Raw genomic sequence first — 19,624 nt, 5'->3', positions numbered from 1 at the left:
ACACAACGAACGAACAATATAAAATACATACAAGAGTAACAAGAACAGACAACCTCTACACAGGTTGGCTGCTCTGATGCTAACACACTCACTCACACACACACACTCACACACACACACACTCACACTCACATACACACACACACACTCACACACACACACACACACACACACACACACACACACACACACACACACACACACACACACACACACACACACACACACACACACACACACACACCCTAGGGGCCTCGTAGCCTGGTGGATAGCGCGCAGGATTCGTAATTCTGTGGCGCGGGTTCGATTCCCGCACGAGGCAGAAACAAATGGGCAAAGTTTCTTTCACCCTGAATGCCCCTGTTACCTAGCAGTAAATAGGTACCTGGGAGTTAGTCAGCTGTCACGGGCTGCTTCCTGGGGTGTGTGTGTGTGTGTGTGTGGTGTGGGAAAAAAAAAAAAAAAAAAAAAAAAAAGTAGTTAGTAAACAGTTGATTGACAGTTAAGAGGCGGGCCGAAAGAGCAAAGCTCAACCCCCGCAAAAACACAACTAGTAAACACACACACACACACACACACACACACACACACACATACACACACACACACACATACACATACACATACACATACACACACACACACACACACACACACACACACACACACACACACACACACACACACACACACACATGCGGGTTCGATTCCCGCACGAAGCAGAAACAAATGGGCAAAGTTTCTTTCACCCTGAATGCCCCTGTTACCTAGCAGTAAATAGGTACCTGGGAGTTAGTCAGCTGTCACGGGCTGGTTCCTGGTGTGTGTGTGTGTGTGTGTGGTGTGAAAACAAAAAGTAGTTAGTGTAGTTAGTAAACAGTTGATTGACAGTTAAGAGGCGGGCCGAAAGAACAAAGCTCAACCCCCGCAAACACAACTAGGTGAATACAACTAGGTGAATACACACACACACACACACACACACACACACACACACACACACACACACACACACACACAGTGGACCTCAGGTGGTGGCTGCTCCCTTTCAGGGAGAGACAGTATGAAAATGACATCGCGAGTAATGATAAGACCCAACCAAAACAGCCACATCAGGAGGAAAACAGCAGTGAATGAACAAGTGATGAAACTGAGAAAAGGAGGGAACAGATACACTGAGAATGACAAGGAGGCGTGTAATGAACTCAACAAGAGATTCCAGGAGCTCTTCACAATAGAACAAGGAGAGACCCCCTGCACTAGATGAGGGGAGACAAACCAAGTAACCTTGCTGGATTTTGACCTCTTCAGTGATGAGGTCAAAAGGAATCTTTTTGAGCTGAACGTGACAAAACCTGTTGGCCCTGACAGAATCTCACCGTGGATACTAAAAGAAGGTGCAAAAGCACTGAGTGTGCCACTCTCTATGGTGTGTAACAGTTCACTGGAAACAGGAGACCTACCGAAAAGCTAAAAGACAGCTAATGGAGTCCCAATATACAGAGAGGGCCTCTTGACAGGCAAGAGGCACTGAACTACAGGCCAGTTTTTCTAATTTGTATACCATGGAAAGTGATGGAGAAGATCGTGCCGAAAAGACTCGTAAAGCATCTGGAGGGAAAAAGCTTTGTAACACACCACCAACATGGGTTCAGAGACGGTAAATCGTGCCTCAAAGGTTTAATGGATTTCTATGACCAAGCGACAAAAATTAGGCAAGAAAGAGATGGCTGGGAAGACTTCATTTTCTTGGACTGTCAGATAGCCTTTGACACAGTACCCCATAAAAAGATGCTACAAAAGTTGGAGCAACAGGAAAGAGTAGAAGATAAAGTGTTCCAGTGGATTAGAGAGTATCTAAGCAACAGTAAACAATGATTAACTGTGAAGGGGGGAGACATCAGAATGGCGAGATGTCACGAGCAGAGTCCCACAAGGCTCTGTACCTGGACCCATTCTGTTTCTAATATATGAAAACAATCTTCCAGAGGGTACAGACTCATTCCTCTCAATGTTTGCTGATGATGCAAAAATTATGAGAAGAATAAAGACAGATGAAGATAGACAGAGATTACAGGACGACATGGACAAACTGGAGGAATGATCTAGAAAATGGCTACTAAAATTCACCTCAGGAAAGTGCAAAGCAATAAAATTAGGCGAAGGGAGCAGAAGGCTGAACACACGGTACCATCTGGGAGGTGAGATCTTGCAAGAATTAAACAGAGAGGAAGATCTGGTGGGTGGGAGGTTGATATCCCACCGAACCTGTCCCCAGAGACCCACATCAAAAGAACATCATCAGCGGTAATACTAGATTGGCCAACATAAGAACTGCATTTAGAAAATTGTGTAAGGAATCGTTCAGGACACTGTAATCCACCTATGTCAGACCAATCCTGGAATATGCAGCTCCAGCCTGGAGTCCATACCTAGTTAAACGCAAGACTAAGTTAGAGAAGATTCAGAGGTAAGCCACCAGAGTAGCTCCAGACCTGAGAGGTATGAACTGCGAGGAAAAGATAAGGGAGCTGCTCCTCACGTCCCTGGAAAACAGAGGAGTAAGGGAAGCATTGATATTCACCTACAAAATTCTAAGGGGAATTGACAGGGTTGACAAAGACAAACTCTTTAGCACGGGTGGAACACGAACCATGGGACACTGGTAGAAACTGAGTACCCAGATGAGCCACAGAGACATTAGAATTTTTTTTCAGTGTCAGAGTATTTAACAGATGGAATGCATTAAGCAGTGATGTGGTGAAGGCTGACTCCATACACAGTTTCAAATGAAGATATGATGACAGAATGCCTGAATTAGGGAAACAATCGAACAAATGTGGAGTCAATTCAGGAAAAAACTGAGGGAAATGAGTGAGAAAGTAACCAACCTGCGGGATGAACTGAAGGCAGCAAAGGAGGAAATAAGAAGCCTCTAAGAGAATCCTACTCAATACCAGACACAAACCACCTCTTTGGGAGATGGTAATGTTCCTGTAGAGGAGACTTCTACAATACAACCCTCATTTGCAGACTTGTTGAAAAAGAACCCTGAAGTAAGTCTGCAGTAAGGGAAGTTGTCATGTTCTTCTTCTCAGGAAGCAGCTAGATGTATTAGCAGGCTGATAGAGCAAAAAAGAGCAGCAGTAGTAGTAGTAGGAGCAAACAGGGAGCAGTCCAGCAGAGTGGAGAGACTAGGACAAAAACGCAGTTAATGAGATCCTTAAAGAGGTAAAGATGGAGAGGGCTGACAAGAATATTGAAAAGGTTTTCGGACTTGGACAGTACAACAAGGCCAGAGACTGATTGATAAAGGTAGTATTCACAAGCAAGAACACACAAGAGGACCTGTTAGCAAGAAAGAGTGGACTAGTATATGTACCGAAGTTCACAAAAGTATTCCTGCAGAAGGATATGACAAAGGACGAGAGAACAAGGGAAGCAGCCATGAAAATGGAGAGCAGGGAGAAAGAAATGAATCAGAGAACCACAACCTCTGCACACAATCCCCTCAATCCCAGAGGGGAGTGGGGAACCCTCTACAATCAGTTCAACAGACACAATGAGAGGAGCAGCACCCCCACCTTCCTCCCAATAAACGCCTTACCTGTCCCAACCCCTGCACGCCCCCCACTAAGTGCTCACCTAGGGCACCCTCTCCCCACTCCCCCCTCTCCACAAGACCTTCCTTCCTCCCCCCAAGCCCTCCCATCTCCCCCCACTCCCCTAAGCTCTCCCTTCTTCCTCACCCCACTAAGCCCTTCCTCCCATCCTCCCCACCCCCCAAGCCCTCCCTCCTCTTCTGTCCCCCATGACCCCATCCCCTCCTCTTCCCCCCCCCAAGTCCTCCCTTCTACCCCCACTCCCCCAAGCCATCTCGTTTCAAGGAGATGGTTATCCCAAACAGCAAGGGATTCAGAGACTACATAACAGGCACCATGAGGATGGGAGGACCAAGAGTAGTAGTAGCAGTGATACATAACCCTCCACCAAATGACAGAAGACCCAGGCAAGAGTATGACAACAACAACATAGCAGTTAACATTCTAATTGAGAGGGCAGCGTCTGCTGCGTGTAGAAAATGATCCCATCTGCTCATCATGGGGGACTTCAATAATGGAAGGATATACTAGAAGAACAAGGAACCATATGGAGGAGAGGATACATGGAGAACTAAACTATTGGAGGTGGCGCTAAGAAATTTTCAAAGCCACCATGTCAGGGAACCCATAAGAATGAGAGGTAATGATGAACCAGCGAAACTCTACCTAGTCTTTACTCTGAACGTCTCTGACATAAAGGAAATCGGTTTCGAGGCCCCAGTAGGAATGAGCGACCACAGTGTACTGACGTTTGAGTATCTGGTCGGAGAAGGGTTAATGATCTCGAGGAAGGCACCTGAAAATAAAAGGATGGCATTTCGAAAGGGAAAATATGAGAGAAAAAAAAAATCCTAACTGATGGGAAACAGAGCTCAGGGGAAAGACGGTCCAAGACATGATAGACTACATCACTCAGAAGTGTAAGAAGGCAGCAGACAAGTTTGTCCCGGTCCAAAAGGAAAACAACGAAATGAAGATGAGAAACCCTTGGTTTAATCAGAGATGTAGGCTAGCTAAGCCGCAAAGTAAAAGGGTGTGGAGAAACTATAGACATAACAGGACACTAGAGAGCAGAGAAAGACACCAGAGTGCCAGGAATGAATATGTCAGGATGAGAAGAGAGACAGAAAGACAATACGAAAATGACATCGCAAGCAAGGCAAAGACTCAACCTAAATTGCTGCACAACCACATCAGGAGAAAAACAACAGTAAAGGAACAGATAATGAAATCGAGGATAGGGGCAGACGGATTCACAGCAAACGACAAGGAGTGAGTGTGTGCTAAACTGCCAAACTGCGTGATGTAGTGCTAAACTACATCACCTAGTTTACACATCATGTAGTTTACTCATTACCTAGTTACACATCACCTAGTTTACACATTATGTAGTTTACTCATTACCTAGTTACACATCACCTAGTTTACACATCACACGTGTCGTGTACACGTGTCTGGATGAATGGGTAAAGGTCAGCCAATATTGTAAGTGTTATATATATATATTTGAGTTCGTATTACCTAGTGACTGGTTTATTGGAGTCGACCTTCTGGCTAAAGTGAGACTTCCCCAGCGACAGTAACTGGATGGAGGCCTCCTTGCCAAGGTAACATCTCCTAGCTAAGGTTATGTCTCCTTCCCAAGGTTACGTCTCCTAGCTAAGGTAAGGTCTCCTAGCCAAGGTAAGGTCTCCTAGCCAAGGTAACGTTTTGCTTTGACAGGTCGTAAATCTGAGTGGTAATGCCCAGTCAGCTTCACTGTGTCTGATCACAGAATCACACAACTGTGGCCAATTGTTCATAGTTATATTGTTTGTACGTAATTAATTATTACAAATTGGACAGTGTGTGTGTGACTTGATTGATGTGAGTTTTTTTTTTACTTTCACAATTTTTTTTCTCAAAAATATTTCCTATTGATGTTACTTTAATGTAACTACCTCGCATGGGTGGCAGACCTTAAACAGAAAGAGCTGCTTACTAGCAGATTTTAACTTCAAGCCTGAGACCATAGGAAAAGCGGGAGCAAACCGCCAGGCTTCCACCACACGGATGAAAACCTGTCCACTTGGGTCACTGGCTTCTTCTAGTGATAAAACTATTAAAGGTTAACCGACGGAAATTCACTTCTTATTTCTTTGAAGTGTAGTGCTATGAATCGGACTCGAGCTCTAGGGACAGACTCAATTTACACATAAGCATGCAAGGCGTTGTAGAACATGATAAGTGGGACAATATTGTGGCGGGATTGAACTTAAACGACCGTTTCTAAGAACAATATCAATTTATTCAACAAAAATCTAGAACTACTACAACAACGAGTTTTCGTTACTGTACTGTCTCCCAGTGGCACATTTAACAAGAGATAATTCAACAGCCTGGTGGACCCACGGACTCCTTCCCGTCGTCGCTGACTGAATAATGACACTAACTGAACAGACTGGTGCCCACTGGTGATGCAAGCTGGCATTCAATATATCTCACGGCCCTCACAGTGAGCATTATAATATAATCACAAATCTTGAATGACACTCGCGGCCCTCCCAGCGAGGTACCAAGGAACTAGGTGGGTGATCCAACACTGATGACCCTCTATAAAAATCTTACGTTAACACTTGTCTCTCAAGACAAAAAACAATACTAAAAAGTACACTAATTGAATTTAATAACAATTATGTTAATCGAGCGTCAACAGCGATCAGCAACAATTCAATTACGTTAACATAATCGTGTCTCAATGACACTCAAATGACACAATAACTCGAAAGCCCTTTAATTACATCACACTTGAGACGTCAAGCATTCAGTGAGTAACTCCCAATTAATTACTGTCACTCCAACAGCCTATAATTCAGACGAGTTATGATAGACACTGCTGTCATCCAATTGACAGGTGTCTTTCCGGTCTTATGACAAAATTACCTTAACGAGGGTTCTGTTACTTTACTTCATAAGGCTACTCTACACCCTTTATAAACAACAACATTAACACTGTTTGAATTCACCAAGTGGCAGGTGCTAATTAACTTTAATCAGCTACTCTAGTGCTTAATCCCCTGCTCACAGACAGATACAATACGTCCAACGAATTATGACAGCTCAACTGACCGACCATGACAGGTAGTCAACCCCTTACGTTAATCAATCACTTAATTAACGACGGCCCGTTAATTCGTTAACCCTACGTTAGTCGTCCTTCTGACAATTCCTCACCACTGCGTGAACTCACTGTAACTGCTGCTAATTACACAGATTAGCAAGGGGTACTCAACTGTCACACGGACAGGGGACTGCACCCACAAATTTACGTTACTGACAAAAGTTGTTCAACAACACAACACCTCATTAAGCAATGATGTCCTCCAGTGACGTTAATGACTTTAAATTCTCACGGAAACCTTCACAGTACACAACGCATTACAACAAGGACACACTGTCAATAGTTCACAACACGGTACAACTTTGCCGCCCTCGGCAACTTGCAAAAACACTTCCTCAGCAAATTATGTCCTAATAATTCACGGCTCTAACACAAAACAACAGTATAAAAAAGCGCTGGCCAATATATAATATAAAAATAACAAGTAACCATCATGGGAAATCTCCCGTTATGCACTACACTGCCGGAACTGGAACGCTCTGAAAAGATATCACATACACGGTACACTGAGCAATGAAATATAATAAAATCACTTTCCTCCACTCTTGGAGATACAGTAAAATATTTTGTCACAACTCCACACAACTGAATGTGTCTCTATTGTGTCTGTACACACGTCTTCACTTACAGTTGGGCCCACTCCTCAACTTGATTGACGTTAGAACAGGTGTAACTCACACGTCTCCACTTCCCATCACCTCACAGGTGTTAAAAGGGACAATGTCAAGACGGAACACTGACTGCAAAGCCAGCTTCTAAGTTTAACACAACACAACAAAAGAGAAACAGGTATTTACTCCTTTGTCACCGATCGGTCTAATTCACACACACACATCCATACGTTTTCCCCCACTTGCTGCTGCAGTAGGTGGTGAAATGGGCGTCCTCCCACTTCGCTCACGTGGTCAGCTGGACCACGGGGTGGCTGGCTCGGTGTCATGATACACGAACCAGGGTGTGGCGGTGGTACTTACCCGGGACCAAGGCTCGGCAGGAGGAGCTAGAGACGGGTGCGGCTCGTAGTCTCACACAGCTAAAATGGAACCACGTCTTTAACACGGCGCGGAGAGGAGTAACTTTCTCTCCCCTAAAGCCCTCAGGGAACAAGAGCAACTTTCTCTCGCCTAAAGCCCTCAGGGAAGAGGAGTAACTTTCTCTCCCCTAAAGCCCTCAGGGAACAAGAGCAACTTTCTTTCGCCTAAAGCCCTCAGGGAACAAGAGCAACTTTCTTTCGCCTAAAGCCCTCAGGGAACAAGAGCAACTTTCTTTCGCCTAAAGCCCTCAGGGAACAAGAGCAACTTTCTCTCCCCTAAAGCCCTCAGGGAACAAGAACAACTTTCTTTCGCCTAAAGCCCTCAGGGAACAAGAGCAACTTTCTTTCGCCTAAAGCCCTCAGGGAACAGGAGCAACTTTCTTTCGCCTAAAGCCCTCAGGGAACAAGAGCAACTTTCTCTCCCCTAAAGCCCTCAGGGAACAAGAGCAACTTTCTTTCGCCTAAAGCCCTCAGGGAACAAGAGCAACTTTCTTTCGCCTAAAGCCCTCAGGGAACAAGAGCAACTTTCTCTCCCCTAAAGCCCTCAGGGAACAAGAGCAAACAAAGTTGTCTAACAGACATTTATTACACACAAGAACTCATAATATAATGATTAGATGGTGCCTTGGACGGGGTTCTCAACTTGAGGCTCTTCTCTTAGTCATTTAAAAAAATTCAGTTAAACATCAAGTCAAAAAATTATGGCACGGATAAATATATATCAAACCAATACTCAACTCCTCAAATACCATACACCAACAATAACCTGAGGATATAACATTATGTCATCATCAGAGATCGTTGCCTCAATAAATGTCGTTAATCTTCCATGTCGTCTTAATAAATAGTTAATCTTCTGTTAATAAATGCTTCAACATATAAATCAATAATAATGGATTAATACTCTCACCTTCTTTCTCTGCATCAAGTACACCAACATATACATTCCTCTCACAAACAAACACAGACGACCAATCGATCCTCCATATATCACTTTGCAAATTGATGTCCCTTGTAATCAGACAAGATTCCTCCTTACCAATTGATCTTCTAGTAAACTAACAGCAGAACCATCCATTAATTGGTTCTCAAATAGGTGTAAACACCTCCTATACACGAACCTGCAAGTTTACCACAACAAAATAATATCTTTCCAGCTATTAAATGATTGAATTATATCTTCAACCCCCCAAAGTCATCAGCTGGCCTGCTCCGTGAAAGGTACTCCCCCTTCCGTGCGAGTCCACTTGCTGGCGCGACTTATCAGTCGACTACAGTTCAGCGAGCATGTGTCGCTCTTTCCTCCATCATGCTATACCATCTTAAACTCCTTACATAATTTCAATAGTATTGCATGCAGCACTAATTTGTGAGTAAACACCAATACCAGACCCCAGGGCACTAATACTCTCCGCATAAGGTAAACTATGCTAACCAAAGGATCAAGTGAGGAATAACTCTCACTTTGTGGCAGACGAGGCCACAGGAGGTTCACAACACTGTGCCAAGAAGAGTTATCACCAGAGTATTCAGTAAGAATCATTGTGTGGCCTTACAAGTGGCGGGAGACAAGTGCCCTGTTTGGTAAGCTTTAGTGGCAGTGATTTTCTCTTAACGTAAAGGACTGTGTGTAACACTTAACTTAGTTTAATATATTATTTACATTCAAGGCAAATGGAGAGACCTTTGACATGCCGCCGGCTTCCTGTCCTCTTCGCTGTTACTAGTGTTAGTGACCCTCAGGTAAATTCAGGTAAATAGGCTTTCGAGCAAACCTCTTTTCCCCATATTCTCTCTCACACGACTTAAACACGGAACTTCCTGACTCACTGACTCTCAACACCATCCCGTGGGTTAAGCGGCTTCACAGCCTTGCGTCAAATTCACAACACCATCTCGAGAATAGTGCTGCTTCACAGCCTTGCGTCATATTCTCAACACCATCCCGAGAGTAGAGCTGCTTCACAGCCTTGCGTCATATTCTCAACACCATCCCGAGGGATGAGCTGCTTCACAGCCTTGCGTCGTGTTCATCTGACACCCCCCCCTCCCCCCCCCAGTGTTCTAAGCCGTCTAGCCAGTGTCGTTTGAGGAGGACGACGACCCATAATGCTAGGTGTCATAGTGGGAGAGATCATTACTTGATGCTACTGTCTCGGCCACTGACGTGTCGGTGTCGTCTTGTTAGCTCTGTGGGTACCTCAACGTGGACTATTGCAAGTGCAACGTGCTATTGTAGGTCTTCTGTCAGACCTCAGTCATTACAATATGCTTAGTTATATATAGCGTGGCAAGAATACCTTAAATATCAGTGTGCTTAGTTACATCTGGTGTGGCAAGAATACCTTAAATAGCAGTGTGCTTAGTTACATCTGGTGTGGCAAGAATACCTTAAATAGCAGTGTGCTTAGTTACATCTGGTGTGGCAAGAATACCTTAAATAGCAGTGTGCTTAGTTACATCTGGTGTGGCAAGAATACCTTAAATAGCAGTGTGCTTAGTTACATCTGGTGTGGCAAGAATACCATGAAGGTTACTGTGCTTAGTTACATCTGGTGTGGCAAGAATACCATGAAGGTTACTGTGCTTAGTTACATCTGGTGTGGCAAGAATACCATGAAGGTTACTGTGCTTAGTTACATCTGGTGTGCCAAGAATACCTTAAATAGCAGTGTGCTTAGTTACATATGGTGTGGCAAGAATACCATGAAGGTTACTGTGCTTGGTTACATCTGGTGTGCCAAGAATACCGTGAAGGTTACTGTGCTTAGTTACATCTGGTGTGCCAAGAATACCTTAAATAGCAGTGTGCTTAGTTACATATGGTGTGGCAAGAATACCATGAAGGTTACTGTGCTTGGTTACATCTAGTGTGCCAAGAATACCGTGAAGGTTACTGTACTTGGTTACATCTGGTGTGCCAAGAATACCGTGAAGGTTACTGTACTTGGTTACATCTGGTGTGCCAAGAATACCGTGAAGGTTACTGTGCTTGGTTACATCTGGTGTGCCAAGAATACCGTGAAGGTTACTGTGCTTGGTTACATCTGGTGTGCCAAGAATACCGTGAAGGTTACTGTGCTTGGTTACATCTAGTGTGCCAAGAATACCGTGAAGGTTACTGTACTTGGTTACATCTGGTGTGCCAAGAATACCGTGAAGGTTACTGTACTTGGTTACATCTGGTGTGCCAAGAATACCGTGAAGGTTACTGTGCTTGGCTACATCTGGTGTGGCAAGAATACCGTGAAAGTTACTGTGCTTGGCTACATCTGGTGTGCCAAGAATACCGTGAAGGTTACTGTGCTTGGTTACATCTGGTGTGCCAAGAATACCGTGAAGATTACTGTACTTGGTTACATCTGGTGTGTCAAGAATACCGTGAAGGTTACTGTGCTTGGCTACATCTGGTGTGCCAAGAATACCGTGAAGGTTACTGTACTTGGTTACATCTGGTGTGCCAAGAATACCGTGAAGGTTACTGTGCTTGGTTACATCTGGTGTGCCAAGAATACCGTGAAGGTTACTGTACTTTGCTACATCTGGTGTGCCAAGAATACCGTGAAGGTTACTGTACTTGGTTACATCTGGTGTGCCAAGAATACCGTGAAGGTTACTGTGCTTAGTTACATATGGTGTGGCAAGAATACCGTGAAGGTTACTGTACTTGGTTACATCTGGTGTGCCAAGAATACCGTGAAGGTTACTGTGCTTGGTTACATCTGGTGTGCCAAGAATACCGTGAAGGTTACTGTACTTGGTTACATCTGGTGTGCCAAGAATACCGTGAAGGTTACTGTGCTTGGTTACATCTGGTGTGCCAAGAATACCGTGAAGGTTACTGTGCTTGGCTACATCTGGTGTGGCAAGAATACCGTGAAGGTTACTGTGCTTGGCTACATCTGGTGTGCCAAGAATACCGTGAAGGTTACTGTGCTTGGTTACATCTGGTGTGCCAAGAATACCGTGAAGGTTACTGTACTTGGTTACATCTGGTGTGCCAAGAATACCGTGAAGGTTACTGTACTTGGTTACATCTGGTGTGCCAAGAAAACTTTAAACGTTCGTGGTTGATACTGAACTTCATTAATCTGATCTTTCATCATGGACATAGATATTATTACAATATTTGCGAAGCCAACGTTTATCAGTCCATTTTAGTCACACTTGACTTTCTCCTGCTTCCACCATTGCTAGTTCCAGTATGACAAAGTGATCTTCAAGATCAGAATCTCTGGCTAAGTATCATATTTCTTGCAATATTCCTCTAAGTATTCCTCTTTCTTGCAAGTGTTGCTGCTCCTGCCTGACGGGGACACTCAGCTAAGGAACTCACCAGAGTACAACAGTAACTAAGTATCTACTCTATCTTGCAGGTGTTGCTGCTCCTGCCTGACGGGGACACTCAGCTAAGGAACACACCAGAGTACAACATAGTGATTAGCAACATGATCTACTCTGATAGTCCTGGTCGTCGCCTGAACTTTGTAGGATCCTTCAATGCTGTGGCATAACGTTTAGGCGATCAGAAAAATTTATTGTGTAAACTCTTATACAAGTCAGAATCCCAATGAGTAAGCCTGGGTTGTATTTACAGATATCAGGATGACTAATTCGATCTTACACTAGTGATAAATGACAGATTTCACAGTAGCTTCAACATAACCTGTGTGTCCAGATCTTCTTAATATGGCTGTGAGGGCTGATGATATTGTGTGCCTTTCTCTCAAAATAAACCTATACATAAGTGCAGTAGAAGGCTCTCAAATATATAACCTTAATATAAGTTCACCCGGGCCATATTATTAAAAAAATAAAAAAAAAATAAAAAAATTATTTGAATTATAATATAGTTAAACATAAAACAGTGCACAAGTTATTATGAGTTAGAATATTGTACTTACTAACGGTCTCGTGTCTCAAGAACAATAAATAGACTAACAATTTAAGTCCTCAAATTCAAGTAAAATATTAATGCTAAACTATAATAGAGAATGCAAGCAGTCAACGCCTAACCAGTGCACTAAGGTAAAGCTTGTAATTAAAATTAAATAAATCACAAAATTTCAGTGTGTTTCCTTCCAACATTAACCTTTGACTACTCTAATAAACTGTATACGGATAAGAATATTTAGTCATAAATACCAACCGACAAGAAATAATAATTTAAACATTTGTACGAAATTATTCCGTTTCATTATGAAATGGAAAAATATGAGCAACACCAACACCTTGAAATGATGAGAGAGCAAGAGACGACCAAGTGAATACTTCAGAGAGCCAACTGAGATATTATATGGAGTTAGAGCAGCCAAGAAGGACTATTGGTGGAGTTGGCTTCAGCTCCATATAGAGACACAGGCAAGTCTGGTCCCTTATACCAAGAATCAACACAAACCTCTCCCGGACCACATGCCTCTCCTCCTGTCCCGGGTGCCTCTATACACTGGACATACCCGCGTGCCTCCATACACTGAACATACCCGAGGTGCCACCATACACTGGACATACCTGGGTGCCTCCATACACTAGACATACCTGGGTGCCACCATAAACTGGACATACCCGGGTGCCTCCTTACACTGGACATACCCGGGTGCCTCCATACACTAGACATACCTGGGTGCCTGCATACACTGGACATACCCGGGAGCCTCCATACACTAGACATACCCGGGGTGCCTTGATACACTGGACATACCCGGGAGCCTCCATACACTAGACATACCCGGGGTGCCTTGATACACTGGACATACCCGGGAGCCTCCATACACTAGACATACCCGGGGTGCCTTGATACACTGGACATACCCGGGAGCCTCCATACACTAGACATACCCGGGGTGCCTTGATACACTGGACATACCCGGGAGCCTCCATACACTAAACATACCCGGGGTGCCTTGATACACTGGACATACCCGGGAGCCTCCATACACTAGACATACCCGGGGTGCCTTGATACACTGGACATACCCGGGAGCCTCCATACACTAGACATACCCGGGGTGCCTTGATACACTGGACATACCCGGGAGCCTCCATACACTAGACATACCCGGGGTGCCTTGATACACTGGACATACCCGGGAGCCTCCATACACTAGACATACCCGGGGTGCCTTGATACACTGGACATACCCGGGAGCCTCCATACACTAGACATACCCGGGGTGCCTTGATACACTGGACATACCCGGGAGCCTCCATACACTAGACATACCCGGGGTGCCTTGATACACTGGACATACCCGGGAGCCTCCATACACTAGACATACCCGGGGTGCCTTGATACACTGGACATACCCGGGAGCCTCCATACACTAGACATACCCGGGGTGCCTTGATACACTGGACATACCCGGGAGCCTCCATACACTAGACATACCCGGGGTGCCTTGATACACTGGACATACCCAGGTGCCTCCATATACTGGAAATACCTATGTGCCACCATACCCTGTACATGTAGGGGTGGCCTGTCTCCCTATATATGTTGGGAGGGCCTGGCTCCCTATACATGTTGGGGTGGCCGTGGCTCCCTATACTTATAGGGGTGGCCTGGCTCCCTATACATGTAGGGGTGGCCTGGCTCCCTATACTTGTAGGGGTGACCTGGCTCCCTATACATGTTGGGATGGTTTGGCTCCCTATACATGTAGGGGTGGCCTGGCTCCCTGTACATGTAGGGGTGGCCTGGCTCCCTGTACATGTAGGGGTGGCCTGGCTCCCTGTACATGTAGGGATGGCCTGGCTCCCTATACATGTAGGGGTGACCTGGCTCCCTATACATGTAGGGGTGGCCTGGCTCCCTATACATGTAGGGTGACCTGGCTCCCTATACATGTAGGGGTGGCCTGGCTCCCTATACATGTTGGGGTGGCCCGGCTCCCTATACATGTAGGGATGGCCTGGCTCCCTATACATGTAGGGGTGGCCCGGCTCCCTATACATGTAGGGATGGCCTGGCTCCCTATACATGTAGGGGTGGCCTGGCTCCCTATACATGTAGTAGGGGCCTGGCTCCCTGTACATGTAGGGGTGGCCTGGCTCCCTATACATGTATGGGGGGCCTAGCTACCTATACATGAAGGGGGGGGCTTGTCTCCCTATACATGTAGGGGGGCCTGGCTTCCTATACATGTAGGTGGGCTTGGCACCCTACACATGTAGCGGGGTCTGGCTCCCTATACAAGTAGGTGGGCCTGATTCCCTATACATATAGGAGTTGCCGGGCTCCCTATACATGTAGGAGGGGCCTGGCACCCTACACATTTAGGGGGGGCTGTCTCCCTATAAATGTAGATGGACCCTGGCTCTCTATACATGTAGGAGGGTTACTGGCTCCCTATACATGTAGAAGGAGCCTGGCTCCCTATACATGTAGAAGGAGCCTGGCTCCCTATACATGTAGAAGGAGCCTGGCTCCCTATACATGTAGAAGGAGCCTGGCTCTCTTTACAAGTAGGAGGTGGCTGGCTCCCTATGTGGGAAAAACCTGCTGGGATTGATATAAGAGGAGACTACCAGGGACTTGTACTGAACTAAATTAATAATTTACTGTCTGCAAATTAATTCAATTAAAATCTCTAGCTAGGGTTGTAAATCCTAGCTCCTCTTTTCCTAATGACAGATTGTGGGCTGTAAGGGACAGGTGGGGTGAATGACTTAGTTGATAGAAGTTCCAGTCCACCTGTAGACAGGGATCTCACATCAGCTTGTATTTTATACAAGGATAAGATTTAATAAATTCAGTTATATGACTGAACACTAACTCTGTTTAAATCAGGGATTTAAACATACATAGTCTAACCTAGCACCTTAACTATTAACAGCCAATATATACTTATACTATAAACAACAAATTAAATTGTAAAAGTATAATAAATGACCTTAAATGTAGTCTAAATACTGTTAACTAAGCACTAGAAATCATTCAATTAAATGAACTTATATGATAACTTAAAAAATAACTAAGCAAGCAATTGATAACTTAATTTATATATTCAAGTATATATGCAATGTATTTATATTCAATTTATGATTAGGTACAGTTAGCTTGACTGAATCTCTTCCAACACTATGGACAGTTATGAGGTTCTTTACTTATTGCGGCTGAATTCTTTTCTGACACAATGGACACTCACGAGTCTAGTGGTGGATAAGATTCACAGTTACACTAAAATTTTAATAAACGTACTGAAAAATGAGGCGTTGCCTCGCTTTTTAACCAACAGACAGATTTATAGGATATTAAAGTCACACAAGCATACCATTGGCCAATCATATACCAATATAACCTTCAATATACTTCTCTGCCAGTCGGGGTGCCTTGTCTGACAAGGTGCCAGACTGATTAACTCTCTCTTGTTGAGTTTGGGCACGATATTTTGTCACAGCGTTGCTGTTTGATGATCTGGTAGCGTTGCTACGTGATTGTCCCTGCAGTTGCAGAAGAATGATAGTTGATAAAGATTAGGAATGAAGGTGGTGGAAACCGTGTCACTGTGATCTCCACTAAACACTCTTATTTTATATAAATGTTCTAGGATTTTCCTTGTAGATATTGTCCAGGTACTCCCCCAGTTCTAGAGAGTGTTCACTGGTGATAAAGATATTAGATAAGGTGTCCTTGAGCTGGTAATGTTCGCTAAGGATCCGTCACTTGTTCACTCAGTTGTAAACAAACGCGAAGTGCCCTGGGCGGTCTTGGTGGGCGCTTCACTCCCCCCCATCGCCCTGCCATGCTCCCTGAGCACGGTAGCCTTGTATGAATATTGATTGATTATTTTTACAGTCTAGACTTATGATTGAGATAAGATGTGATTATAATATAATTAGATATAGGATATAAAGATTATTAGTAGTACTTGATAGTACCACTGATTCTTATTAAGGATTCGATTTTATCCCTACCGGATGTTGAATAAATGTTCCAATAGTTTTTTTAATTAACAAATCCTTCTAGAAGCTTCTGGATACTTGAGAGATCATGCACAAAGTCACGTAGGCATCAATAGGGCCCTGTTGCGTACGTGTTCATGGTGACATTGTCATCTAGGATCAAGCTATATAATGAATCTATAATGATTCTAATATGATTTTGATATGATTTAGATATGATTTTGATATGATATAGAAATGATATAGAAATTATACATTTCTTAGATGATTATTAGATATGGTGGGTAAAAATTTCCGACACCCTATACATGTAGAAGGAGCTTGGCTCTCTTTACATGTAGGAGGGACCTGGCTCTTTATACATGTAGGAGGGACCTGGCTCCCTATACATGTAGAAGGAACCTGGCTCTCTCTACATGTAGCAGGGTCCTGGCTCCCTATACATGTAGGAGGGGCTTGGCTCCCTATACACGTAGAAGGAGCCTTGCTCTCTTTACATGTAGAAGGGACCTGGCTCCCTATACATGTAGGAGGGACCTGGCTCCCTATACATGTAGGAGGGGCCTGGTTCCCTATACTTGTAGGAGGGGCTTGGCTCTCTATACATGTAGGAAGGGCCTGGCTCCCTATACATGTAGGAGGGGCCCTGGCTCCCTATACATGTAGAAGGAACCTGGCTCTCTCTACATATAGGAGGGTCCTGGCTCCCTATACTTGTAGGAGGGGCCTGGCTCCCTATTCATTTAGGAGGAGCCTGACTCTCTATACATGTAGGAGAGGCCTGGATCCCTATACATGTAGAAGGAGCCTGGCTCTCTATGCATGTAGGAGGGGCCTGGCTCCCTATACATGTAGAAGGAGCATGGTTCTCTATACATGTAGGAGGCGCCTGGCTCTTTGATCATGGAGAAGGAGCCTCATTCTCTATACATTTAGGAGGGGGCCTGGCTCTCTATACATGTAAGAGGGACCCTGGCTCCCTATACATTTAGGAGGGGCTTTGCTCCCTATACATGTAGGAGGGACCTGGCTCTCTATACATGTAGGGGGGCCTGACTCAATATACATGTAGGGGATGTAGGGGTGGCCTGGCTCCCTATACAGGTAGGGAAGCCATATCTCACTATGCTTGTAGAAGGGCCTGCCTCCCTATGCATGAATGGGGAGCCTGGTTCCCTATACATGTTGTGGGGGGGTGGGGAGGGCTTGGCTCCTTATACATGTAGGAGGGTCTTGGCTCCTAATACATGTAGGAGGGGCCTGATTTCCTATATATATGGAAGGGTCTTGTTCCCTATACATTTAGGAGGGGCTTGGCTCCCTATTCACAAGAACGTCACTACACACGATATAAGACTGTCGACCATTGTCACAACAACGTCACTACACTATGCAACACTGTCGACCATGACCACAACGTCACTACACTGTACAAGACTGTCGACCATCACCACAACAATATCACTACACTGTTCAACACTGTCGACCATCACCACGACAACGTCACTACACTACACAAGACTGTCGCCCATCACCACGACAACGTCACTACACTACACAAGACTGTCGACCATCACCACGACAACGTCACAACACACTATACAATACTATCAACCATCACCTCATCAACATCACCACATACAATATAAGACTGTAAACCATCACGACAACAATGTTACTACACTATATAAGACGGATGGCTATCACCACAAGAACGTCACCACATACTATAAGACTGTCGACCATGACCCCACAACAACGTCAACACACATGGTTTCAACACACTTGGTTTCAAGAATAGGGATAGGCAGGAGGCCCTTAACTATAGACCTGTATCACTGACAAGCATCCCCTGTAAAATTGCTGAAAGAATAATTAGGCTAAGACTGGTTGCACACCTATATGAGGATTGTAGGATCATCCAAGAGGACTTATCAGATTGAAGAGATGGGCAGAGAAATGGTTACTAGAGTTTAACAATAGCAAATGTAATGTTATGGTAATGGGATTAGGTGACAGGAGACCAAAGGGACAAAACACAATGTAGGGGAACTGCATACTTGTGACAACTCGAGAAAGAGACTTGGGCGTGGACGTAACACCTAATCTAACTCCTGAGGCACATGTAAATACCATATCGACAGCAATGTACTCTATATTGGCAAAAGTTAGAACATCATTCAGAAACCTAAGTAAGGAGGCATTTACGGGGCATTACACTGCCTACGTGAGGGTAGTCTTGGAGTAAGCTGCCCCATCATGGCGTCCCTACCTGAAGAAACACATAAATAAACTGGAAAAGGTTCAGTTGTTTGCAACAAGACTCGTCCCAGCATTACGATGGATGGGGTACGAAGAGCGCCTAAAGGAACTGAGCCTTACGACACTAGGAAAAAAGAAGGGAGAGAGGGGATATGAGAAGAACGTATAAAATACTTGACAAAGTGGAAATTGACGAAATGTTCACACGGAAAAGTATCAGAATGAGGGGACATGGGTGGACATGGAAACTCAGATGAGTCACAGAGATGTTAGGAAGTTTTCTTTAGCGTGAGAGTAGTGGAAAAATGGAATGCACTTAAGGAGCAGGTTGTGAAAGCAAATTCTATTAATAATTTTAAAATTAGGTATGATATTGAAATGGGACCAGAGTCATTACTTTAAGCAACCGATGGCTCGAAAGGCGGGATCCAAGGGTCAATACTCGATCCTGAAGGCACAAATAGGTGAGCACACACTATACAAGACTGTCGACCATCACCACAACAACGTCACCATACACTGTACAAGACCGTTGGCCATCACCATGAACCCTTCTCTACACTATTCAAGACTGTCGACCATCACCATAACAACGTCACCTCACACTATATAAGACTGTCGACAACCATCACAATAACGAAACTACCCTGTACGAGACTGACG

General features: G+C 44.5%; 1 protein-coding gene across 1 annotated transcript in view; it reads left to right on the top strand.

Annotated features, from left to right (window-relative positions):
• The window catches only part of LOC123771162 (uncharacterized), a 141,081-nt gene extending 128,217 nt beyond the window's left edge, over positions 1 to 12,864 (top strand). Inside the window, exon 10 of the mRNA XM_069309373.1 lies at positions 12,172 to 12,864. Coding sequence (XP_069165474.1) covers positions 12,172 to 12,309 — 138 coding nt within the window. The 3' untranslated portion in view covers positions 12,310 to 12,864. The remainder of the gene's footprint in view (positions 1 to 12,171) is intronic.
• The last annotated feature ends 6,760 nt before the right edge of the window (positions 12,865 to 19,624 follow it).

The sequence above is a fragment of the Procambarus clarkii genome, chromosome 65, assembly GCF_040958095.1.
Source record: "Procambarus clarkii isolate CNS0578487 chromosome 65, FALCON_Pclarkii_2.0, whole genome shotgun sequence".
Taxonomy (NCBI): domain Eukaryota; kingdom Metazoa; phylum Arthropoda; class Malacostraca; order Decapoda; family Cambaridae; genus Procambarus; species Procambarus clarkii.
This window is presented reverse-complemented; position numbering and strand designations above follow the sequence as displayed.